This window comes from Gallus gallus, chromosome 2 (assembly GCF_016699485.2).
Source record: "Gallus gallus isolate bGalGal1 chromosome 2, bGalGal1.mat.broiler.GRCg7b, whole genome shotgun sequence".
In the NCBI taxonomy this organism is placed as follows: Eukaryota; Metazoa; Chordata; class Aves; order Galliformes; family Phasianidae; genus Gallus; species Gallus gallus.
In genome coordinates this window covers 100,726,821-100,750,522 of record NC_052533.1, presented here as the reverse complement: position 1 = coordinate 100,750,522, position 23,702 = coordinate 100,726,821, and the positions used below count along the sequence as shown (strand labels likewise).

Genomic DNA, 23,702 nt, shown 5'->3' with positions numbered 1-23,702 from the left:
AACTATTTTGTAAATTGTTCCAAAAATACTGAATAATATACAAAAGATTTTCTAAGTAGCATCAGTTCCAGTTTCTATTAAACATTTGTAAGCATTCTGGCATATCCTTCTTATTTGCTTTTGACAAGTTAGGCTTACTTTGTATTTGGACAACTGTTCACACTTTATAATCTAGAGTAGTGCAAAAGACTTATTATGGAGCAATATTTATTAATTTGTGTGTATTTGATGTATTCATAACGTTTGTTTCTTTTTCCCTTCCATCCCATGTTTAGAGTTGTAAAGACGTGCCACCAGTGGAGAAGATGATAAAACTTCTTCCAAGCAGTCATGTTGCAAGACTGCAGATCTTGAGTATGAATGGACAAAAAGCTATTCAAATTAAACATCAGGATGAAATCAACTGGGTTGCTGGAGATATCATGCACAACCTTATATTTCAGATGTATGATGAAGGAGAAAGGGAGATACACATAACTCCAACTGTGGCAGAAAAAATTAAGGCAAGTATTTTTGAAGAAACAGTATATAATGGAGGAATTATCCAGTGCTTCTCTAAAATCCATGGACATCAGACTATCATTCCAAATAATATTCTTCAAGACTGTATTATTGGGAACTTTAATATCTGCTTAATGAATTCATGAGAAAATCATTAATATTGTGGTGTTAATGAGATGAAGACATTTAATGAGGCACAAAATAATGCTGTAGGATAATATTATGAAAAAAAGTGATTTCCAGTTCTCCACCTAAACACAGTAATAAAATTCTAACATTCAGATCTGAGGTTTTCCCAGCTTTAGGAATGTTGAATAGACATGTCTCTTCATGAAGATTTTGTTTCTCTGTCTGTGTATGTATGTGGAGCCTCTTATAAAGACCGAGCTCCATGTGTGACTTTTTGGTAAGCTTTTTCTGAATCAGATCTTTCTTAAATCAGGAAGGTGCAGTGAGAGAGGCTTATTTTATATTATATGATTTGCATAAGCTCTGGCTTACTTTTTGAAGAGTATTACCTGTATTTTACTTCAGCATGTTTACAGTGACTTCAGATGGAATATTTTGCTGGTCATTAATAATTTAATTTCTGATTAATTTAAACAATTTTAATTTTAGGTTAACTGGACACCCAGAATTAACAGAGAACAGTTGATGCAGGGATTGTTACCTGATGTGAAAGTACCAACATCAGTGAAAGATGTACGCTACTGTCTAATAAGTTATCTTGACGACCATGTGTCTTTGGAGAGTGCGTTTACAATCAGGTTTGTATGTTTGAAATACATTTTGTGAATTACTTTGTCAGGAAAGGATTATAGATCTGTTCTATGTACAAAAATCTTTCTGTGGAAGCTGAAATAATGAAATCTGATATCAGAGGAGTGTTAAAGCAAAGATGTGTACAGATGAGAATATTAACTGCATGAAAGATTCCACTGCAATCTGTTTATGCCTAGTCTTAATCACTTTTTAAAGTATATGTATTTATACTGAAGGAAATTATTGGTTTCTTTGAAAACTTGTCATCCAGTGTTAGTTTACAGGATTTTTACTCTTCTTTTAGAGTCATGTCACTGTTTAGTAAAGCAAATTATCACTGTAGAGTGCATTATTATTAATGCTGTTTTGTGTCTAAAGATTTATCTAGCCTAACAGTGGATACCTGTATCTGGTATCTTGGTCGAAAGTGTTGAACTATAAGTTGAAGTTCAAAATTGCCTGTTTATCACTTACTGAGTCTTAGCAACCGGCTTTGCTTACTGTATAAAGTTTGTTGAGATGGATTTGATTCTTTAAGAATTCAGAGCTTAAAGCTTTATGAACTGCTGTCTATGATGCTTCACTGTTAGAGACAGATAAAGTTTCATTAAAGTAGTAATTCCTGTTTTCTTATATGATGAGCAGAAAAGCAGTCTGAATTGATACTTTTCTTGAAAGGAAGTAGAGTAGTGTATTGTTTAATTTTCATACACATTTTTGCTTGTTGTGGGAAGGCAGTCTCAGATTTGGGAACTCTTCTTTAGGGCTTATTCTGTTGTAGTTGTCATAAAAATTAACTGGGGGTCATTCTAGTATGATTTTTAACACCACATTGTGTTGAATAAGTTAATTCTCATGTAATTTAGTCGTTGGATGGTGCTAGTTCTGAGGGAGCCAGCTCATAACTTATGTTAACCTTCATCAAATAAACAAACAAAAAGGCTAGGACTGTTTAAAAAGCACCCCAGAAAGTATTTTGAAGAGGCTGTTTTATGATGTGCTCTGTCTTTATTATACTTTAAGGAAAAACTGGCTAAAAAATTAAAACTGTTAGTTGTAGTCAAATCCTTAAGAAATTCTGCAAGTATTTTCATAGCAAGACTTTGATACCTTTGCGTGTGTGTGTGTGTGTGTGTGTGTGTGTGTGTATGTATATATATATATATATACATACACACACACACACACACACATATATATATATATGTGGACAACTTACGTTGCTTTGGGGATATATAGATATATATATGTATATATGTGAATGTTAATATGTAGACAACTGTATGTTACTTTGGAGATGTGCTTAACTGTCTACGGATTGTACTTGTGGTAAAATGCTGGTAGCCAAGTTATTACAAATACGATGCTGTCTTTCGTTCTGCTAGGAGTGTCTGGTAGTCTGCACCTGACAAACTTGAGGTAAAAGCTGCTATGTAAACTTTATGCACATCAGATATATTCCTCTAATACATGGAAGGTAAATTTAAAAAACAAAACCAATAAAAGCCCTCCAGTTGCAAGTGGATGGTTACTGCTGCATTCTTTGTCCTGTGTTCTAGTGTGATTAGCTTAATGAAAATGGTTCTAAATACATTTTCTTGTGCTTACTTAGACCACTTCCTGATGAACCCAAACACATTAAATGCAAATTAGAAGGATCAAACACACTACAGTTGGGGGAGGATCTACAGGGTGAAATTGGTGAGTATTTACATATTCTTCACTTCACTGTAAAAATACGTTTCTATTTCTTTGCCAAGTGCAAGATCTGGAACCTGGGCCAGGGCAATCCCAAGCACAAATACAGGTTGAGAGCAGTCCCAAAGAGAAGGATTTAGGAGTGCCAATTGGTGAAAAACTGAACATGAGCCAGCAATGTGCACTTGCAGCCCAGAAGGCCAACTGTATCCTGGGCTGCATCAAAAGAAGTGTGACCAGCAGGTCAAGGGAGGTGATTTTGTCTCTCTACTCTGCTCCCATGAGACCCCACCTGCAGTCTAGTTCTAGGGCCCCCAACACAAGAAGGACATGGAGCTGTTGGTGTGGGTCCAGAAGAAGGCCATGAAGATGATCAGAGGGCTGGAGCACCTTCTTCATGGGGACAGGCTGAGAGAGCTGGGGCTATTCAGCCTGGAGAAGAGAAGGCTCTGGGGGGACCTTCTGGCAGTCTTTCAGTACCTGAAGGAGGCCTACAGGAAAGCTGAGGAGGGACTTCTTACAAAGTCATGTAGCAACAGGGTGAGGGAAAATAGCTTTAGACTGGAATAGGATATATTTGGACTAGATATTAGGAAGAAACTCTTTACTGTGAGGCTGGTGAGATGCTAGAACAGGTTGCCTGGATTGGCTGTGGATGCCCCCTCTCTGGAAGCATTCAAAGCCAGGCTGGCTGGGGCTGTGAGCAATCTGGTCTTGAGGGAGGTGTCCCTGCCTATAGCAGGAGATCTTCAGAAGCCGCCTGGCCATGCGCCTGGGCACCCTGCTCTGGGTGGCCCTACTAGAGAATGGGTTGGACCTGAGGGCCCTGCTCATCTCAGCCATTCTGTGGGTCTGTGATACTCATGTAAGTTTTCTATGTATTGTGTGTGTATATTGTGTACATTTACATTCTGTATGTTGCATAATGTTCCATTAAAGCAGCTGCCAAAGTATGCATCTTAGTTGTCGTAATAAATTATGTTCTTCCTAACAGATGTAATGATCACAGATCAGTATGGGAATCAGGTTCAAACAGTGACATCTGCATGTATAGGTTACCTAGGAGTTGCGGGGCCTGGACTTGATAAATCAAATTTGCAAATAACTTGGCAGGTAAATAAGATACTACGTGATTTATGTCTGTATGGCCTATGTGTGGTGATATCTCTTAATTCTTGCTGTTAGAATTAAACCAAAATTGTGTAAAGATAGTGAAATTAAATGTTAGGTGGTAAGCATTATAAAGATAATACTAAATTCTTAAGAACCCGTTCTAAGGAATAGAGTGGCCTTATCTACTCTTATCACTCTTGCAGCTGTACAACATGACGGTCAGGCCACTTTAAGCTAGAGTTAGGTTTGCTTTTGTTTCCAGTCCATTGTTCTATACCTTTTCTTCTTTGTAGTCCTTTCTTTTGTGGCTTTTTTTGTTGGTAGTTGTACGGGTTTTGTTGTTTGGTATTTTTGTTATTTCTTTTTTTTTTAAATGGTGGCTTAATTGATTTTACAGTCCTTTCAAGAATTAATGATATTTTCTGCCGTAGCTGAATTTAAAATGTGCTCTGTTCCTTTTAAAATGCTAAATGTAACTAAATTATACATAATTTTTGCATTGAAAAGTAGGCCCCTGACAAATGCTTGAGTTTGATAATGATGATTTCTTACCCAAGAAGTCCACTTAAATTGGAGTCAAATTTGTATTTAATTTTTAGGTAGGAACAGTAAATAGTGTCTAGTATGTGTAAATATTAAAATACAGTAGTAAAAAGAATGAAAAAAATATACTTCCCTTTTTCTGTTCTTGATAAAATTTTATTTTTATTTCTCAATAGGAAAGTACATTTACAATGAGAGTCAAAGGGATTCGATTTAAACCTTGTGCACTTGGAAGCAAGGAACTGTGCTTTGCTTGGCGTGAATTTTCTGATTTTATCCGAGTAAATTTAACTGCAGGATCACCTGCTAAATTGCAAATTATGGATTGGCCAGAGTTAGAAAAGGTAAATCAAACAGCTTTTGTCCTGGCTGAGGGGGGGAGGGGAGTAGGAAGAGGTGTCTGATCAGCAAGTCTTTTAGTCTTATTTACAGAGCTTTTGGAACACAGGACGCAAAGATGAAAGCCCTGACTTCTTAATATGATACTTCTGAAAACTGTCAGAATATGACAGCTCTAGAGATACTTTTTGTATTTTGTTCAGGACTGCATAACACGAGCAAAATTAATTATTTTGCAAGCCTGTTATATAGGCATAGGTTTCAAATGTGACAGTAAATGTGAAGGATTTTTCGTACAACAGCTAACTAAACACATTAACTTTTAAAAGTACATTTACTTCAGGTTTGAACTAACTCATATCTGTTCATAATACTACATTCCTTAATTATGTCTTAAATTGTTTTTCCTGACCCATTCACCTTTCTACACAGTGTTTTCTTTGGTGCAGCAGTTTTACTACAGGCTAGATCTACTGTTTGCCTGCTGCCTTTAATGATAGAAATGGGCAACAGCTTATCTCTCCTTTACTTGTTACTGTTAGATGTAGGGCAAGAACCTCAAATTTACTTAGAATTTTTTTTAAGCATTTACAGTCAGAAAGTGGAGTAGTGTACTTTATCAGATGGGGATTTTTTTGAACTACCCTTTATTTGTTTGTTTATTCAAGTGATAATGCTAAGTTGCAGCAGGAAGTAAAATAGGTGAGCAGAAGTGGGTGCAAAGGTTGAAGTGTTGGGAAAATGGAGAAGGAAACCACCGTAGAAAATGGAAAACCAAAGGGAATGTTGTAACTATTTTTAATCTAAAAAGCTATCAAGGTTTATCAAAAGACAAGAAGTTGTAGGCCATTTGCTCCTTCTGTAGGAAGTAGGAAAGTGTGCATAAGCGTGCCTTTCCTTTGAGTTGTGTTAACATAAGCAACACGTTAAATTCAATCAAGACATGCATCTTACAATGACAAGAATACAAATGGGAGAACTCTAGAAATGCCTTCCAGAAGTTCTACAATTCTGACGTGACCTATCTGCTATAGGAGTCTAAGAGTATGAAAAAGGCACACGCTATTGCTTTGGGTGTTCTTGATATGCTATGAATGTCTAATATATCTGAAACAATAGAATAATGCCTTTGTGTAACTTCCAGCCTGTTGTAGTGATAAATGGTAGAGAACTGCTGAAGCCCCTTGTTGTTCAACTGTGTGATCAGTGGGGAAATCCATCCCCTGAACCTAATGTCAAAATCAGTCTTATGAAGAGCAGCAACCTAAAGGTAAGCATAGGTCTTTGTGAAATTTTGCTCACAAAACACAGATTGGTGTTGTCTACAATTTCTTCTTCATTAAGATATTTTTGAAAAAAAAGAATGAACATGTTGTAAGGATGCCAAAGAACAATTAATCTCACTTGGTAGTAATTTCAGTGAATAGTGTAAACAGCTCCCAGGACAGATTCCTCAGCTCCCTTTTATCATAACAATCACAAGCATAACAAAATTCCTATAGTCTGGTATCCAAGTGTAATTAGTGTACTTTCTTAATCTTCTGCTCAACCTTTCTTCCAAAGTGGCAACCAAATCATTCTTGTCTGGTGGTTCTTTTGATTGTGGTTCCTGAATGTATGGCTGGTGGTCTGTACATAAACTAATTAGTCGTTCTGCTTCTCACTTGATTATCGTGAGAAAAGCATTGGCAGTATAAACCAATTTAAAACAGTGACAGTGCATGATCTAATCCAGAATTAAGCAGTTACTCCCCTTTTTGTGAGCATCAGATAGCGTACATATTGGTCTATACCAAGAAAGGAGTTTTATAGAATTCATAATTCATTAACATTTTCCCCAATTCAGCTATACTACTGTTACTTATCTTAATTGTTTTTCTTGTTCCTAATTATCCTGAATGCAACATATTGCTTATTATTATTCAGGACACTTATTTACATCTTGAAGGTTTTTATTCTGTCTCTTACCCTAGAAGCTTGGCTCATAGTTCAGAATTTTTTTTAGCTTGCCCTTCCTAGTGTGTTTATGAAGGCAGCTGCAGCTCTGTGAAGCTTCTGATTGCATTGTTCTTGAGAGGACGTACAAACTTGGCAGTAACACTCTGTGATTGTGGTTCCTAATCAAAGAGACTTTGCTGTATGCTGTATTTTCAAACTTTATGCCTTCTTCCACGGAAGACTGGCGACATGCCTTAGAAAGTTTGCATGCCCTTCATCCATATTCCTTGAGTTCAACAACAGTGGAATGATTTCTGAGTGATGCTGTCATACATTAGTGGAGCAACTAGCTGCATATTTGCTGAACAGACATCAGATCAGTATTGATGATTATCTTGGAGAATGTCTTTAGAGAGCCCCAGAATTGTAGGGGTTGGGAGGGACATCTGGGAATCATAAAATCCAATGCCCCTGTTAAAGGACGTACCCTACAGGTTGCAGGAGAACTGTCTTGCCTTGGCATTTCAAATAGTGTGTATGCACACTCTCCCAAAGGTTATGAAAAGCTTCTGGGAACTGAAATTCTCAGATAAGCTGTCCTCTTACATTTCACGACTTGTCCTCTAAGTCTCCTAAAACTGGCAATCTGTGGTTGCAGCATACATTTTCTGTACTCCATTCTCTGTGCTATGGGTACAAAACTAAATGAGTGTGGCTCAGCAGTAAAATCTCTGAACTCCTGTGTGCAACCCAGTAGTGCAAATGTGCAACGCACTGATTTCTGTGATGTGCAGTAATGTCAAATATAAAATGATTTTACTAAACTGAGTATAGTCTTCAGAAGAGTATATAAAATGACTGACAATTTTCTTAGTGTTTCTAGAAAATCAAACTATGTTTACATTGCTACTTTCCATTTGAACCGTTAAGTACCCATTTTTTGCCATTGCCCTTCTGTGATGATGTGGTAGGATAAATTCATGCTTCCATAGCTGATCCATTATCAATCAACTCTCACTTTTTTCTTTTTTTTTTTTTCCTTTAGTAGTTTCATTCATGTAAATTACTGATTTAGGAAAGAAAACAATTTTGCAAGAGGATTGCCCACTTCACCTATTCCAAGTGTTCTATTTTTGGGCATACATTTGGACATTTAGTCTTCCAAAGTTTATGCTGAAATAGCAAAGGGAAGACAATTCAATGCCAAATACTGTTCAATGACAAACTTTTGTATGATTTTGTTGTGTTTTGTCATCTATGTAAAAAAATTGATTTCCCTCTTTAGAGAGGAATTCATTACACAAGAACTCAGAGTGTGTCCATGGCTTCCTATGCTGCCCTCTAAACTTTAAAGCTACTATCTGAGGTTCTTCTGATACACTGACAAGGTATTTCTTAGGTAAGGCTAAGAGAGCGTACATGCCCATTTTCAGAAGAAATAGCTTCTCTGTACTGTTAGGAATGTGTTAGCATTCTCTAAAATTTACCACCTGTTTCTCTGAGAGGATAGATTTTCTGAATCCTGGCATCCATAGTTTCCAAATTCTCTGGTTTTAGAAAAGTACAATGATAGCTTCTCTGCTGTTTAATTTGCAAGGACAAATGTGACTTAGTGGTACTGTCAATCATAAGATTTCACTTTCAGTGCCAGAGGAGTGATTGTGGCAAAGACAGGGAGCATGCAGAACATTCATCTTGAAGAACACCATTGAGTAATGGGGAATTATTTTATAACCATGAGATTCAGCCAGAACTCCTTTAAGTCAGTAGCAGAATTTCTGTTGACTTCAAAGAAATTAGAGCCAAACCTGATTAAAGTACTAGGTAAACAGGAAATGTGTAAGGCATTTGTGTTGTTATGCTAAAACAGTGCTGACAAGAAGTCACTTATTAGTGTTTGGTTAAACACCATTTCTTTTGGTGTAGAGATTAGCTTTTGTTTGTCACTGAATATTGATTAGTGAGGTACCACAATTCATCACTTGTAACACTTGTAAATTGTCTGGAAATCTCACTTCTTTTGACAGTTTGACTAGAGTGGGGAAATGGGAAGAGAGATACAGGTGCTTTTGTTGTTTTTACTCAAGTTTAATCATTCTTTAATTTTTGCTACCCAGGAACCTCCGCGCAGACTGGAAAAACACTGAAAGGGAATTAACAATTCATAGAAGGTTTTAGAATCTGAAAACATACTTATGTTAATATGTGTTATGGATGACATGATAGTATCAGTAGTAGCTAAAGAAAAAACATCCATTAAGTATTTAAACCTATCAATGAACGACAGTATCCTCGTTCAGGTAAAGTGGATGTCTTTAAAAACTAGCAGAGAAAATTCTGAAGCATCTTAATATCATATTCATAGTAGTGTATCTTTCCCTAATTTAGAGTGCAAAAATTCAAAGCAACCTTTACTCAAATGGAAAGACAGTATGTAGGTGAATGAGATATACACGTTATTCTAAGACTTGATACTACTTCTGTGTCATTGAAAGAATAAAAAAATATTTTTTTTGACAGATTGTTCCTTCAAACCACCAACATAAAACAGATGACAATGGTAGGGCTAACCTGGGAGTTATTAGTATTCATGCACCTAGGTAAGTAGTGAAAATTATGTGGAAAAATTGAATTCTGAAATGTCGCTTGCTGGATATATTTAAGCTGCGCATTTCATAATGTACCTACCAGGAAATTGTCTAGAGATAAGGTCAGACATCTATTATTTAGATGCTGGTGGAAAGCCACATAGCGAGCTTTAAGAAATTAAATGCTTAACTAAGTAAAAATGAATGGCTGCTTCTTCCTTCTTCGGAGAAGTTGCTGCTCTAATTTTCTGAAGTCTAGATTCTCTCGTCATGGTAAAACACAGCTTATGATTGCCAAGCTGTGCCTACTGTATGTGTAAGTCATTTTAAACATTTGAAGTTTACAGCCTTTGAGTGACCAGAACTGAACATCATGCTTTTAAAATAGGAATACGTTTTAGGAGTATTGAAACTCCACTTCTAGGTGCTAACCAGTGTTTAAAGGATTAGATAGATTGTCTAAAAGAATTCTAGTGAGGAAAAACAGAAAGAAAACCAAAAATATTTTCTTATTTGCAGTAGAAATAATGAAGTCTCATTTCCTGCAGGTTTGTGTCCTGTATCTCTTGCTTCTTCATGTCTGTCTGAATCCACTTTACACTCACATGTCCTGTCTAACTTTTCAAATTCATTATTTTTTTATTTTCCTCATGCTTACAGTTCTGCTATGCACTTCCTGTCTCCCTGAGGCTTGCTTGATAACACTAGAGTTTTTTCCTGCATCTAACTGTTTTGTCTTGCTGCTTAAGCATGATTCAGCACAAGCTGTGGCTAGTTTGGGGTTTAAATGTAATTCTTCTTTTCTTTTCTTATTTATTTATTTATTTATTTGAGTGGATAGTAAACCCATGTAGTGAACAGAAATACTGTTTATCCCATAAAGAAGAAAATGACCAGGGACTCTATGCCCTAACCACTTACTATTTTCTAGAAAGCTGTAGGGGAGTGATTAGTGTTCCACATTTCCATTTCCTCAGTTGTGGTAATTCAGCTTTTTTACGCACTCCTTCTGGCCTGTTAAGATTTCCGTCTCTCTTTTAACTTTTGAATCAACTGGCCTGTCTCAACTGGAAATATATTGAGATGGAACAACCTAAATTTTGTTTTCTTAGGAAAATGAATTGAAAGCTATTTTTTTTGTTTGTTTGTTTCCTTTTTCTTCGTGAATGCTCAAGATCAGGAATTAGTAGACATAGAATCGTAGAATATCCCATGTTAGAAAGGACCCATAAGGATCATCAAGTCCAATTCTACACAAAGGACCACCCAAAAATCATGCTGTATGACTGAGAGAGTTGTTCAGATGTTTCTTGAATTCTGGCAAACTTAGTGCTGTGACTACCTGCTTGGGGAGGCATGCTTTTATGAGACACAGATCTAAATAGTTTTGAGTAATTTTAGACAGTATTTCCATTTAAAAAATCGAAAGTATCACTGGTACCAATAAAAGATTTGAAGATTCTTTACTGGCTGACAGGAACCAGGAAGTACAAGTTAATTGAGTGCCTACTGTAGAACGGTTTTATGGGAAAGGTCTGTTGAGTGTGTTTTTTTTACAAGTACTTAAGGTAATTCTGAAGAGAAATACTGATTAAAAGTTGGTCATGCTTAGCTCATAAGAACTTTACTTACAAGACCAGATAGGCTTTGGGTAGCTTAGAAGCTAGCACTAAGTGCTTTTTCTTCTGAAGTATTTTATGCTAATTAATATTTTTGCATTCGTACCTACAGGAGTTCATCCATAACAATATTACGAACTGTGTTTGTAATGTACAGAACTTCATGGATGGTAAATTAGTTATCAGTATATTACTGGCTTCTAGAAACCAGTGTATTCAGTGGCAGCACCCTACCTTTTTAGCACAATCAAAACTGGCTGGGGAATACAGCCAGCATACAGTTATTATATAGCAGCGAAGTCATTCTATGCTTGCAATGCTAGATATGTGTTTAACACATTCTCTCTTTGGAAACTGTCAAAGCAGATTTTTCCTTAGACAGCATTTTAATTAGTTACGCTTGCTTTCTACCATACTGTCTTTCACAGCTTATAGCAGCTGCAGTTGCTAACATCTTACAGATAGGCAATGAAAGGATCAAGCTAATGAAATATTAAAAATTAAATTTAATAAGCTATCATAAGAGTATCTTAAAACTATGATTTTACTTCATTCATGTGTTTCTAATTTCACCTCAACACTTCTGTTTTTTCTCCCCTTTACTACTGATATCTTGAAATTCTCTTAAGATTTTTTTTTCTTATGCTTTTGTGTATATGATTCAGATTTGAGGTATGTTGATAATTGTCTTTTGAAAAAGATTTTATAACAGTTTTTATGATTTCTTTATATTTCAGGGGAGAGCACACTTTACAGCTTAGAGCTTCATACAACAAGATTGCATTAGAGTGTCCTATTATTACATTAAATGTCCTTCCTGATCCCGACAAGCCTGTCCGCTTGAATGTTAAATATGACAAAAATGCTGCTTTTCCAGCAGGAGGCACCTTTCCTGGTAAGTATAAGGATTCTTTGATAGAAACCAGTCTTCCAAGGAGATCAGGTCTCTAGCTACCAGTATTTCTCCATGTAAGCAGATATTAGTATACTAATTCTGCTCACTGTTAAGGTATTCTCATTTACAATTTTATAAATAAACCCAGGACTTCCATTCCACACAGTTAAAGAACCAGAAGACGAACTTGGCTGCTTTCGTGAGACAGCTAAAAAATGAGAAGCGTGTGAATGAAAGCGGCTGTCATACTTCTTCATGTCTTCCATTGTTACAGTGGAAATGGCAGCTAACTTGAAAGAGGCTTCCACCTTGCAGACAACGTGAACAAGTGTGCTTTTTCAAACATCACTGAGTTTAAGTACTTGAAGATTTAAGAATAATAGAGAAGTAACTATTACATAAAGTATATATTTTTCAAATGTAGTATGTGCAGTACAAGTCAGCCAGGTTTTGAGAGAAGAAGGCAAGTAGACAACTGCTCCAGGAGTTAAAATTGTAGATGCGATACTAAATTTTGATTATAAAATATAGATATTAATTTCCTTATTAACAGTCTTATGTTGAATTAGTGTCCTAATTATTGAATTTACTGGTGAACTCAGGTACACCTGTAATCATGCTTTAATTTTTTGTACACATCAAGGCACAATCCTCCTTCAATATTCAAAGTTCAGTTCTGTTTGAACAGTGCAGCTTCAGTTATATGCTTGAAAGCTATATGTAGCAGTAGTGTCAAAGTAGTCAGCATTTACAATTAGAATGGTTTCCTTCTTCTATCCTACATTGCTTTTCTTTTACACCAATTAACTTTCTGTGGAGTTTATAGGGAAAGCTAAATTATTTGGATTGGGATTTAAAAGGATGAATATTTTGACTGTAGAATCAGTCAGTAGCAAATAGGGGAGTGAAATATGTCTGTATATCCTACTACTAAGTATGTCATATTAGTTGTAGGAAATAGCCAAACTGATTAAGGTTCGTATCGTGAGTCCTTTTTATTACAGTGTGGCTCGTAGATGGGGGAAAATGGTAGCAGTTTGTGCCTTTTTATCCAGTAGTTCAATGTCTAAAGCACTTTTGAAAGAAGAGGGAAATACGGATTTCCAGTCCTTGAAGAAAGAAATCAACTACTTAACCAGCTAGTGATTGTTGTTTTGTAAGAGCGAGAAGCAACCTGGCTTGCTTCTAATAAGGATGATAACCTGGGAAAGGAAAACTTGAATTTAGTGGGGATTTTTAAGGACTTATTGAATAATGCAGGTGCTTTGTTGTTGTTTTTTCCCTAAATAAGGATTGTTATCTGATCTAATTGCACGACAAGGAGCAGACTGATTTCCATGCCATTTCAATTTTTTGTTGCTTGGGTTTCATTTGAAATGTGGGTTTTGTGTATTTTTTCCCCTGGGTAGGAGTGAGATCTAGAAGTTCATCAAGTTTAGTCATTTTAATTTTGAATAAAAATAATCCTAAATAATTATCTTCTTTCGTTCTGCAGATTTTATGGTTAGTGTTCTTTCTGAAGATGACAATATTATCAAAAATATTAATCCAGCACGTATTTCTATGAAAATGTGGAAAGGACAGGGCAGTGGAAATAGGATACCAACTGATGTAAGTCATCAAAACATTTTCAAAATGGATATCAAAATATTAACAAAGGACAAATTTTTATAGTGGACATTTTCACATATTTGATTTAGATCAGTATCCTCTTCTAGATTTTAAATAACAAGAATTTTTAATCAGCCATAACTGTTTGACAGTCTGCTGTGTTACAAACTGTCAGACTATTCAAATATCAGTATAGTACTACAGTAAGTATAGAAATGCTTCTACTCTGCAGAAGCTGAATAATAGCAGGGAGCTTATTAAAAGCTGAGACCCTGAGTTTGCAAAAAATAGACTTCTGGGATTAGGAATATGAAAGTAGCATCTAAATTATAGGAAGTCTCATTGAATTATTGTATGCTATAAGTGCTATGAGGGCTGCTCCAAAAAAATGCTTCATATTTTTCTATGTTGGCCCATGACATCAGAGGCAGATGCTGGTAGTATGGCAGTAAAAGTTGAACTTTCCCACCACTATTCCATTACATTTTATTGGTGTGCAACGAATGGCAGCAGAGGGGCAGTCTGACAAAAATAGCATCTGACATGGAAGTGCATATGAAGCAAGGGAGTGTCATTGAATTCCTCCACGTGGAAAAAATTGCATCCATTGTCATTCATCAATGCTTGCTGAACATTTACAGAGACCAAACAGCGAATGTGAGTGCAGTGAGTTGGTGGGTGGTGCATTTCAGCAGTGGCAACAGCAACAGTGGGTTACCACCTCTGGTGCAGATTTTTACCAGCTTAGCATGCAGGCTCACGTTGGTAACTGTCCAAAACAGGTAGCTAGTAGTGGTGACTATGTTGAAAAGTCATGTTTTGTAGCTGAGAGTTTACTGTATCAAACAGTGTTATTGTGTTCTTTATGTCTGTTGTAGTTTCAATGGAAATAAATAGGAGGTATTACTTGAAGAGCAATCTATACTCAAATCATAAAGACTTGATAAGCAAAATACTTTCAAGTGTGTAATGTTATTTCTTCATTTATGTATCCTTTCAGGTTACAGCATTTAGCTGTAGTAAAGTAAAGGATGACAAGGAAGATGGCTTCTTTTATTTCAGGTATAACAGCACTTAATTTGTAATTACTGATGCAGCTTACTGTGCAACATATGTAGTTTTTGATAATAACTTTGTTAAAGATTTAGTATAATGCAGTGCTATGTGAAATGTATTAGCATGTTATGATGAGTATGAGAATTGTATTCTTCTCAAGATATATTTCACACTTGTTTTAATGTGAGAAGGGAGAATGAGAGTCTAAGGCAGTATATTACATAAGAAATGCTAGCAATGCAACAACTGTAGTAACCTTCCTTAATTCTCTTCAGCATAACGTTCAACTGCTTTAGAATTGCAGGTTAGACAAAACAGATTGAACTCTGATTAAGCACATTCGGTAGCTGTTAGTCTTGAACCATGAGTTTGCTGTTGTGAGCTTAGTGGTTTTTCAGCCAGAGACAGTGTCTTAGATGACAGGCAGTAGAACTAGAGTTCATGATATGCTGGCATCTGGTTGTCACATTCCTTGTACATCTATGTCTGGCAGGCATGCTACAGGATGGGGTAAGTTGAATAGTTGTAGTCTTGGTTGCTGCTTCAAGCTATTGTCTCCAGATTTTAGACTTCCCTTTTGTTTTTAGAATGCAGACTTTAGGATCGCCTCTATGCAGCAGATAACAGTGTTGCACAGCTGATTGTGGTTCTTCCATAAAAAGAACAGAGGAGCTTTGTTTTCCTAGGAAGCAGGTTAGACGAGGATCAAATCCAAAGTTCTGGCTCAGCATGATATACAATGTAAATTTACCACCATCTGTTATTTCCTTTGTTATATCCAGCCAAGAATCTACTGTTTGGGAAAGCAATTGATATAACCTTCATTTATTCAGTCTTTTAGCTTCTCAGGTGGTGTTCACCAATGTAATTTATTTATATATGAAGTCCTCTGCATTAGAGTTTACAGTTAACACAAAAAAACTACAGTACATCTCAAGAGGAGTTTTAGCTATTTAGGCACGGCAGTTGGTATTATTACTGAGATCTCGGTCTTTAAGACAAAGACATTCAAGATTCCACAGCCTTTTAAGGCTGTGTTTTATGGCTGTAGCAAAGGAAGACTCCAGAATAAGATTACAGTTTTGCTTTTAAGAGAGCAGAGCTTTCTCTAAGGCTAGTGGAAAGTTATAAAATGAACTTCTCCAGAAACTGAGGATCGATGCAGATTTCTACCAAGATGCATTTCTATGACATTGCTTATTCTGAGAAACAGTTGGTAATGGATGTAGCTAAAACATAAGAAACCACTAAAACATTATTAAAACAAGACACACTGTGTAGTGTCTTTGTGCCTTCAGGAAAACAAGTACATATCGCATTCACCTACATAGTGCTTCTCACAGGGGAAGTACATAATAGGTGAGTACAATAGAAATTAACTTGCACAGAGTGGAATTTGGAATTACAAAAATCTTGACATCATTGTCTTTTATTTCCTAGTTGGCTACAAATGTCTAAAATTCAAACTCCCTAACTTTCTGAAAGATTTGAGAGAACTAACAGTTGATAGAGACTAATCATTAAGCTTTACTTTTAGGAAAGTGTATGTTAGTCATTGCTGCTAGTGTCTGTAATGACATCACTGTCTACCACCTGGTTTCTCTCATTTCTGTTTCCTTGGCATAGTCACTGATGGTTATCATCTACTTAATGCTAGATTAGCAATGTGGATGCACCTAATGCAATCTTAGTTTGTATAACGATAATGCAATTTTTTCTTTTCCTAAAGCTTATGTCTGGTTAGATGTTGTTCAGCCACACCAAGGTCTGTAGCAGATTATTTACAACTCAGTAATGCAGTTAATGCATCCCGACAAGGCAGATGCTACTTTAAGACTTAAACCTGGATAAAATGTAGAAAAGAAAGTAGAACTGTGGTTGCTCTATACGATATACAGAAAAACCATGCCCCAATCTACAGATAGATAAAACTTTGCGATTATTTATTTATTTTAGATTAACCATTTCTGGGAATCTTGCACCTTATTCTTTTTCAAAAAAATTCAGAGGAAACAAATTGCTGTTACTGACAAAACAGATAAGAAACTGACAGTGTCTTGAAAGCAAGAATCCAATTCTGAGCCAATTCAAGATTGTCACAGTTCAGAATCTCAAAACATTATCTGGGTCTTGGTTAGAAGCTGTTTGCATCTCCTCAAAGGTTTATAAGTATTTGTAAGTCACTACTGTCCATTGTGTTCATTGGAAGACTGCAGCAGTCATCCAGATAGGATGTGGCCTTCCTTGCTAGGTGAAGTTGTGTTTCTGTCCACAGAAATGCAGGCATCCGTCTTTCCTTCATATTTTGTTGTTAGGGATTCTCTCTCAATATATTCAACTTTGGCCATTGGTGATGACCCAACTTTGTACAATTTCTGTGTAGCAGAAGGAATCTCAGATGCTGTGTAAACTCAAGCCAAATTATTGAATTTTGAGAGAACTTGTTGTGGTCGAAGATCTAAATATCTCTACATTCCATTTCAGTAGCTTTATGAGAATTCATTGGATTCATTGTGAAAACAGAATAGATTTCTAAATAATGGGGCCACAACAAATGTCCTGTCAATTGCTTGAGGCAAACTCTTGGGGGCAACTTTCCTCATCTAACTTTCCAAAAAACTGATTCTAGAAGAGTTCCTGACAAATTTTCGTGGCCTTCTTGTTGAAGGTTATTATGGAGGAGTATTACGTGTTAACATGTTACATATATAATATGTATATTACATATATTAACATAATTCTACCCAGTTAGGAAGGCTACTCAAACTTTGAATTGCTTGCATACTTGTTTACTTGTCACTTCAACTTTTGTTTGTGTTTTTTGTTTGTTTGTTTGTTTTTTAAATCACTTTAGGGATAAAGTGATTCCAGAGAGAGTGGGCGCATACAGTATCCAGTTTACTTTTGCAATGGATAAGACAAACATGCTCATCAGTGAACAGGTTTGAAAGTATAATTAATCACATGTAGCCAAGAATGTGTAATAGAGAACCATCAAATACTGTGATACTGTGCAAAAAATTATATTTCTGTAATTAAGCAGAAGTTTGGGAGAGTAACAGAACTTGATTTGTAACCTAGTAGAACTGCTTTATGATCATCCTAAATATACTTCAGGACTGTCAGTAAATTTCACATGCATTTGTTTCAGTATTTTTTGAGCAACTGCTGTGTGTAGGTGAATTGCCATGAATTCTATCAGATTTCATTTTGATTTGTTTATTTTATTCCTCTTTCTTTTCTGATAGATTGTAGTTGAAGTTGTACCTAATGACCCAGTCCGCTTGTTACCTGATTCTTTACCAGCTACTCCAACAGTTTCCAATGTTCGAACAATCACTAGCCGTACACTGGTCAAGGATTTATGCCTCCACATAATGGTAACTATACTTTTAGACAAAATCATCATTAAGGGAATATGACCGCTAAAAATGAGTTGATTTTTGCTGTAAAGCATTGCTACTGTCTTGTCTTCTGTTTTAACTTATTAATAAATATGGCTAAAGCCATTAAATGTTTATTTTATTTTATATCATAGAATCATTGATGTTGGAAAGGGTCTCTTAAGATCATGTAGTTCAGCCACCAACCCATCACCACCATGCTCATGAAACCATGTCCCTAAATAACACCTCTACATGTTACAGTAATTGAAAGCAAAACTAAAAAAGCCTTCAAAGATTCAAACTAAAGATACTAAAAGATTCTTAAACTGATGGCAACAGACTTGGCGAAAGTTTTTTTGTTTTGTTTGTTTGTTTGTTTGTTTTTTGCCTCAGTTTCACTGGCAGTCACTCTACCCACTCCTCTCAAGTCTCTTATGTCCCTTAACCTCAAGGCAGGGACTGAGATAGCAAATTCCACTGTGATTGATTATTGGACTCAAGACCTTTGGATCAACCTGAATATACTTGAGTCTGAGGGACCCTGTGAGATGCATTCCAGGATCCTGAGGAAACTGTCTGATGCTGTTGCCAAACCACTATCAATCATATTTGAAAAGCATAGTAGTCACGTGAAGTCCCCAGTGGCTGGGAGAAGAGAAACATCACTCCCATGTTTTAAAAGAGAAGAAAGGAAGACCCTGGAAACTGGTCAGCCTCACCCCTATGCCTGTGAAAATCTTAGAACAGATCCTCCCTGAAGCTATTTTAAGATGTACAGCAGACAGGGAAATGATTTGAGATGGCTAGCATGGCTTCACAAAGAGCATATTGCACCTGACCAATATGGTGGCCTTCTGTGATGGAAGAACTACATCAGTGAACATCAGAAGAGCAACTGTTGTCATCTACCTGAACTTTTGTAAGGCTTTTGGCATGGTCCCACACATCCTTGTCTCTAAACGGGAGAGAGATGGATTTGGAAGGTGAGCTATTCAGTGGATAAGAAATTGACTGAATAGCTTTATCTGAAGAGTTGTGGTTGTAAGGCTCAGTGTTGAGGTGGAGATCGGTACGAGTGGTATCCCTCAGGGGTCCATACTGGGACTAGTAGTATTTATTATCTTTAATTATGACATAGAGAGATTGAGTGCACACTCATCAAGTTTGTTGATGACACCAAGCTGTGTGGTGCATTTGACATTTCAGAGGAAAGGGATGTCATCCAGAGGGAACCTAACTGGCTTGAGAAATGGGCCTTTGCAAACCTCATGAAGTTCAGCAAGGCCAAGTGCAAGGTCCTTTACCTGAGTTGGGGCAATCCCAAACATCAGTACAGACTGGGGAACCAGTGGATTGAGAGCAGCCCTGTGGAGGAGGACTTGGGGTTACTGATGGATGAAAAATTTGAGTTCTGAGTACACACTTGCAGCACAGAAAGCCAGTCATATCCGAGGCTGCATCAAGTAAGTGTGACTAGCAGATTGAGGAATGTGATTCTCCCCTTCTGCTCTGCTCTCATGAGTACTGTGTTCAGCACAGTGCTGGGGGCCCCCAGCATAAAAAGAAAATGGTCTTAGTAGAGTGAGTACAGAGGAAGGCCACACAAATTTGGGCTGGAACATTTCTACAAAGAAATCATGAAAGAGGGAAAACTGAGGAGACCTTACTGTTGCTTTCCAGTACTTTGAGAGGGGCTTCTAAGAGATATAAGGCTTATAGAGATACACAAGACCTTCCTGGACACCTACCTGTGCAGCCTGCTGTAGGGGGCCTGCTTTGCAGGGAGATTGGACTCCATGATCTCTGGAGGACCCTTCCAGCCCCTACAATTCTGTGATTCTGATTCTGTGATTTTGTGATTCTAAGAAGGATGAAAAGAGACTCTTTTACAAGTTCATGGTAAGGACAATGGGTAATGGCTTTAAACTAAAAGAGAGGTAGTTTTAGATACAAGGAAAAAATTCTTCACTATGCGAGTTGTGAGGTACTGCAACAGGTTGCCCAGAGAAGTTGTGGATGCCCCATCCCTGGAAGTGCTCAAGGTCAGGTTGGATAGGACTTTGGACAACCTGATCTCGTGAAAGCCATCCTTGATCATGGCAGGAAGGTTGGACTAGGTAATCTTCAAAGGTTCTTCCATCCCAAACCATTCTGTGATTCTACTTCCTTACTTAATGTTCTTAGTAAGCATTAAGTATTTGATAAGAGACCTGCCCTGGAAAGTTACAGTTCCAGGTTAATGTGGTATGTGCATGCAAATTTAGGAATAACCTGTCTTTCACGATGACATCTTTAATCTATAACCGCCCAAAAGAGAATTACCCATTTTCATTTTTACAGAATATTCCCAGTTTCCCTCAGGAATGAAAGACCGCCCCAGCCACAGAATAAGAGGTGTTTGTGTTTATGCGCACAGAGGCAACAAAGCAGTTCTTCCTGACATTCAGGAAGCTTATCTGTCCAAGCAGATTTGAATGGAGAGACTGTCAGTCAGTCAAGTATAAACTGTGTGAATCAGAGATAAAAGTAAACATACTGACTGATCACTCAGGATTTCCCCATGTGGGGCATCCTTTCAGCTTACAGGGTCAAGGATGAAAGTATTAATTTGATTATACAAATTTCATTAAAACTTTTTATAGATTTGGTGTTAGTGGAAGTTTTTGCAGGAGAAATTTCAGTTATACTGAGCCTTCTCAGTAATCTGCAAATCCAGAAATACTGTAGAAGAACAAGTCTCAGATACCTCTTTTCTGTGCTCTCCTGCATGTACAGAATGCTAAATGTCACTTCTAATGCCATCCAGTAACTGTGGTAGGCAAGGCTGCAGAAATAAGCTTGTGTAATTTAATGTTATATTTTAGATATGTTGCTGCTCTCTGACATCGGAGTTCTCTTGGCCTCGTTACACAATTTTGTGTATTAGCTTCACAAAAAAGATGTAAATCTGTGATTGGTGCAGCTTGTTGTTCTTTACCTGTAGATAACCAAAACATAAACGTGCAGTCCTTGCTTTGAGATATCTCAATTAAAATCCATTTCTTGTTGCAGGAAAACATGTTTCCAGATTTTAGTGGGAAATCACAGAGATAAACTTCTGCTGCATGTATGATTTTTGTTCCAGAAGTCAATTTGTCATGGCATCTTCCTTAACAAAACATCAGATTTCCTGAACTTTGAACGTTCACAGGGATATAGGGAGATTGCTAACCAGTTACCACCATAGGCACAACCTGAGGAATATTAATTTAGTTTATTGCCAGTTAGAATAGATTTGGGTAGTGAGAAACAAAGGCAAAAAAAAAAAAAAAAAAACATAAAAAATACTGTCATCTACCCTTTGCTCAGTTTCACTCCTGACTCTTCCATTTTCCTTCCCAAAGGAGCAGGGAGAATAAGGAATGGGGTTTACAGTCAGTCCATAACGGCTCCTCTCTGCCACTCCTTCCTCCTTTCTCTGATGCCCTTTTCCAGCATGGGACCTCTGCACAGGCTGCAGCCCTTCAGGAAAAATCTGCTCCCCTGTGGGCTTTCCACAGACCATAATTCTTTTGAGGCCTAGCCATCTGCTCTTTCCTAGGGTCCTAAAATGTGTGCAGTGCAGATGCCGCACCACGATGATCCTCTCCACAGGCTGCAGTCCAGTGGACTGCACTTCCCCCATTGTGGTCTCATAAGAGGCTTCTGGGGAACTTCTACTCTAGTGCCTGGAGCACCTCTTCAGAAGGATCTCTGTCCTGCAGTGGGCCATTGGAGCCAGCTATAACTGGCTGTATCTGGCATGGGGTAACCCTGGCATTTCCTCACAGAGGCCACTCCACAGTCCCTCCACTGTCAGAGTACACCCAATACATAGGGGAACTGGAAGTTTTAGTTAAGTCTCTGTGCTATGATATCATTACTCTCAGCAAGATGTGATGGGACAGCTTGCTTGCCTGGAGTACTGTGTTAGATGGTTACAGCCTCTACAGGAGAGATGGGTAGATGTCAGGGGGAGGGGCCAATAAAGCTGTTGTTATGGTGGATATCTATTAGTAATACCACTCAACCAGGATGAAAAGGCAGATGAAATACTGTACAGGCAACTAGGAGAGGTTGCACGATTGCTAGTCCTTTTTCTCATGGGAGACTTCAGCTTCTGAGATGTCTGCTGAAAATACAGTGCAACAGAGAGAAAACAGTCCTGGCCTGCGCTGGAAATAATGTGGCCAGCAGGACTTAAGGAATTGATTGTCCCCTTGTAGGTGGCACAGATGAGACGGTGCCTTGAATATTCTGTGTTCAGTTTTGGGTCTATGTGCAGAGAAGAACAGTGAAGCTGGTAAAAGCACTAGAAAAAATACATATGGGGGGCGTCTGAGGGAATTTAGCCTGTTTAGTCTGGAGAAAATGATGCTGAAGGGAAACATCACTCTCTACAGCTATCTGAAAGGACATTGCAATGAGAAGGTTATAGTTTTCTTAGGACATGAGGAAACAGTGTCAGTTTGCACCAGGGGGTGTTTGGATTGGACACTAGGGAGAACTTCTGCACTGAGAGGGTGGTTAAGCATTGAAGCAAGCTGCTCAGGGAGGTGGTGGAGTCCCCATCCGTGCAGGTATTTGAGAGAGGTGTGGACATGGCACTAAGGAACGTGGTTTAGCATCAGGGCTTGGTAGGTCAGGTTGATAGCTGGACTTTGATGATTTTGTTGAAAATCTTTTCCAACTTAGATTTTCCTGTGATTTTATAAATGAATTACTTATTTTGGTTCCTGTTCATCCTCCAAGCTAACTTTTCTGTCTTTTTACTTACAGGATGAATACAACAACCACACTGGAGCTGACTTAGTTGGAAGAATAATAGCAAAAATTAAGAGCCCCAATGAAGATGATACAGAGATCCCACAGTTTCAGGGGAAGATCAGTACAATTGAGTTCCCATTTGACAGAGGATCAGCTGAAATTGTAAGTGTGAATGAAATGCACAGTTCCATGAGCTACAAATCTATTGAACCCTATTTTCCTACCATTTCAAAGCTGATCTTACACTTGGCCATCATCTGTGGAGGATTAGCATTTGTTGTAGGCTGCCTTCTTGATATGAAGATAAATATTTCTTCTCTATTTGGTTGCTGATTTTCAGAAATTGCGGAGGAAAGTCATTCTTAAAACTGATGATTCTTGCAAATCAGGGGAAGCTTCTGTTCAAGAACTTGATTAGAGATGAGCATATTCAGGATGATCCAGATGATTCATCTCATTTAAATTTCATACATAAATAATGCTTTACTAATTAGGAGTTAAATTTTTATTATTAATTGTGTTTTACATTATTATTTGTAATATTCTCTGGCTTTAATATCTCATGGTCATTTAGTCTAACTTCCTCACATGTATGAGTAGATTCTCATAAGAGATAGATATAAGTAGATTCACATAAGTAGATCCTCCTTAACAATTAGAAAGTCTGTCTTGGAAATCACCACAGTAAAACCCTAGAGGAATCACTGAAATGTACAAATCCTTCATACAAATGTCTTCTGTGTTTTACCCAGTACATCAACTACTTTCATGGAACTGTATAGATGAAACTTAATGACATAGAATAATCAATTGTCTGTCAATAATAATCAAGGACAGAAAAATACAGTTAATGTGAGCAAGTGCTTTT

At 37.3% G+C, this 23,702-nt stretch overlaps 1 protein-coding gene across 2 annotated transcripts in view; it reads left to right on the top strand.

Annotated features, from left to right (window-relative positions):
• Positions 1-23,702, top strand: part of SMCHD1 (structural maintenance of chromosomes flexible hinge domain containing 1) — a 72,458-nt gene that overhangs the window by 35,883 nt on the left and 12,873 nt on the right. For both annotated transcript variants that reach the window (XM_015277952.4, XM_015277951.4), the window contains exons 25-37: positions 276-503; positions 1,120-1,268; positions 2,876-2,964; positions 3,956-4,074; positions 4,794-4,961; positions 6,101-6,226; positions 9,415-9,494; positions 11,839-11,996; positions 13,492-13,607; positions 14,608-14,669; positions 17,518-17,605; positions 17,912-18,043; positions 22,847-22,996. In XM_015277952.4, coding sequence (XP_015133438.2) covers positions 276-503; positions 1,120-1,268; positions 2,876-2,964; positions 3,956-4,074; positions 4,794-4,961; positions 6,101-6,226; positions 9,415-9,494; positions 11,839-11,996; positions 13,492-13,607; positions 14,608-14,669; positions 17,518-17,605; positions 17,912-18,043; positions 22,847-22,996 — 1,665 coding nt within the window. The remainder of the gene's footprint in view (positions 1-275; positions 504-1,119; positions 1,269-2,875; positions 2,965-3,955; positions 4,075-4,793; positions 4,962-6,100; positions 6,227-9,414; positions 9,495-11,838; positions 11,997-13,491; positions 13,608-14,607; positions 14,670-17,517; positions 17,606-17,911; positions 18,044-22,846; positions 22,997-23,702) is intronic.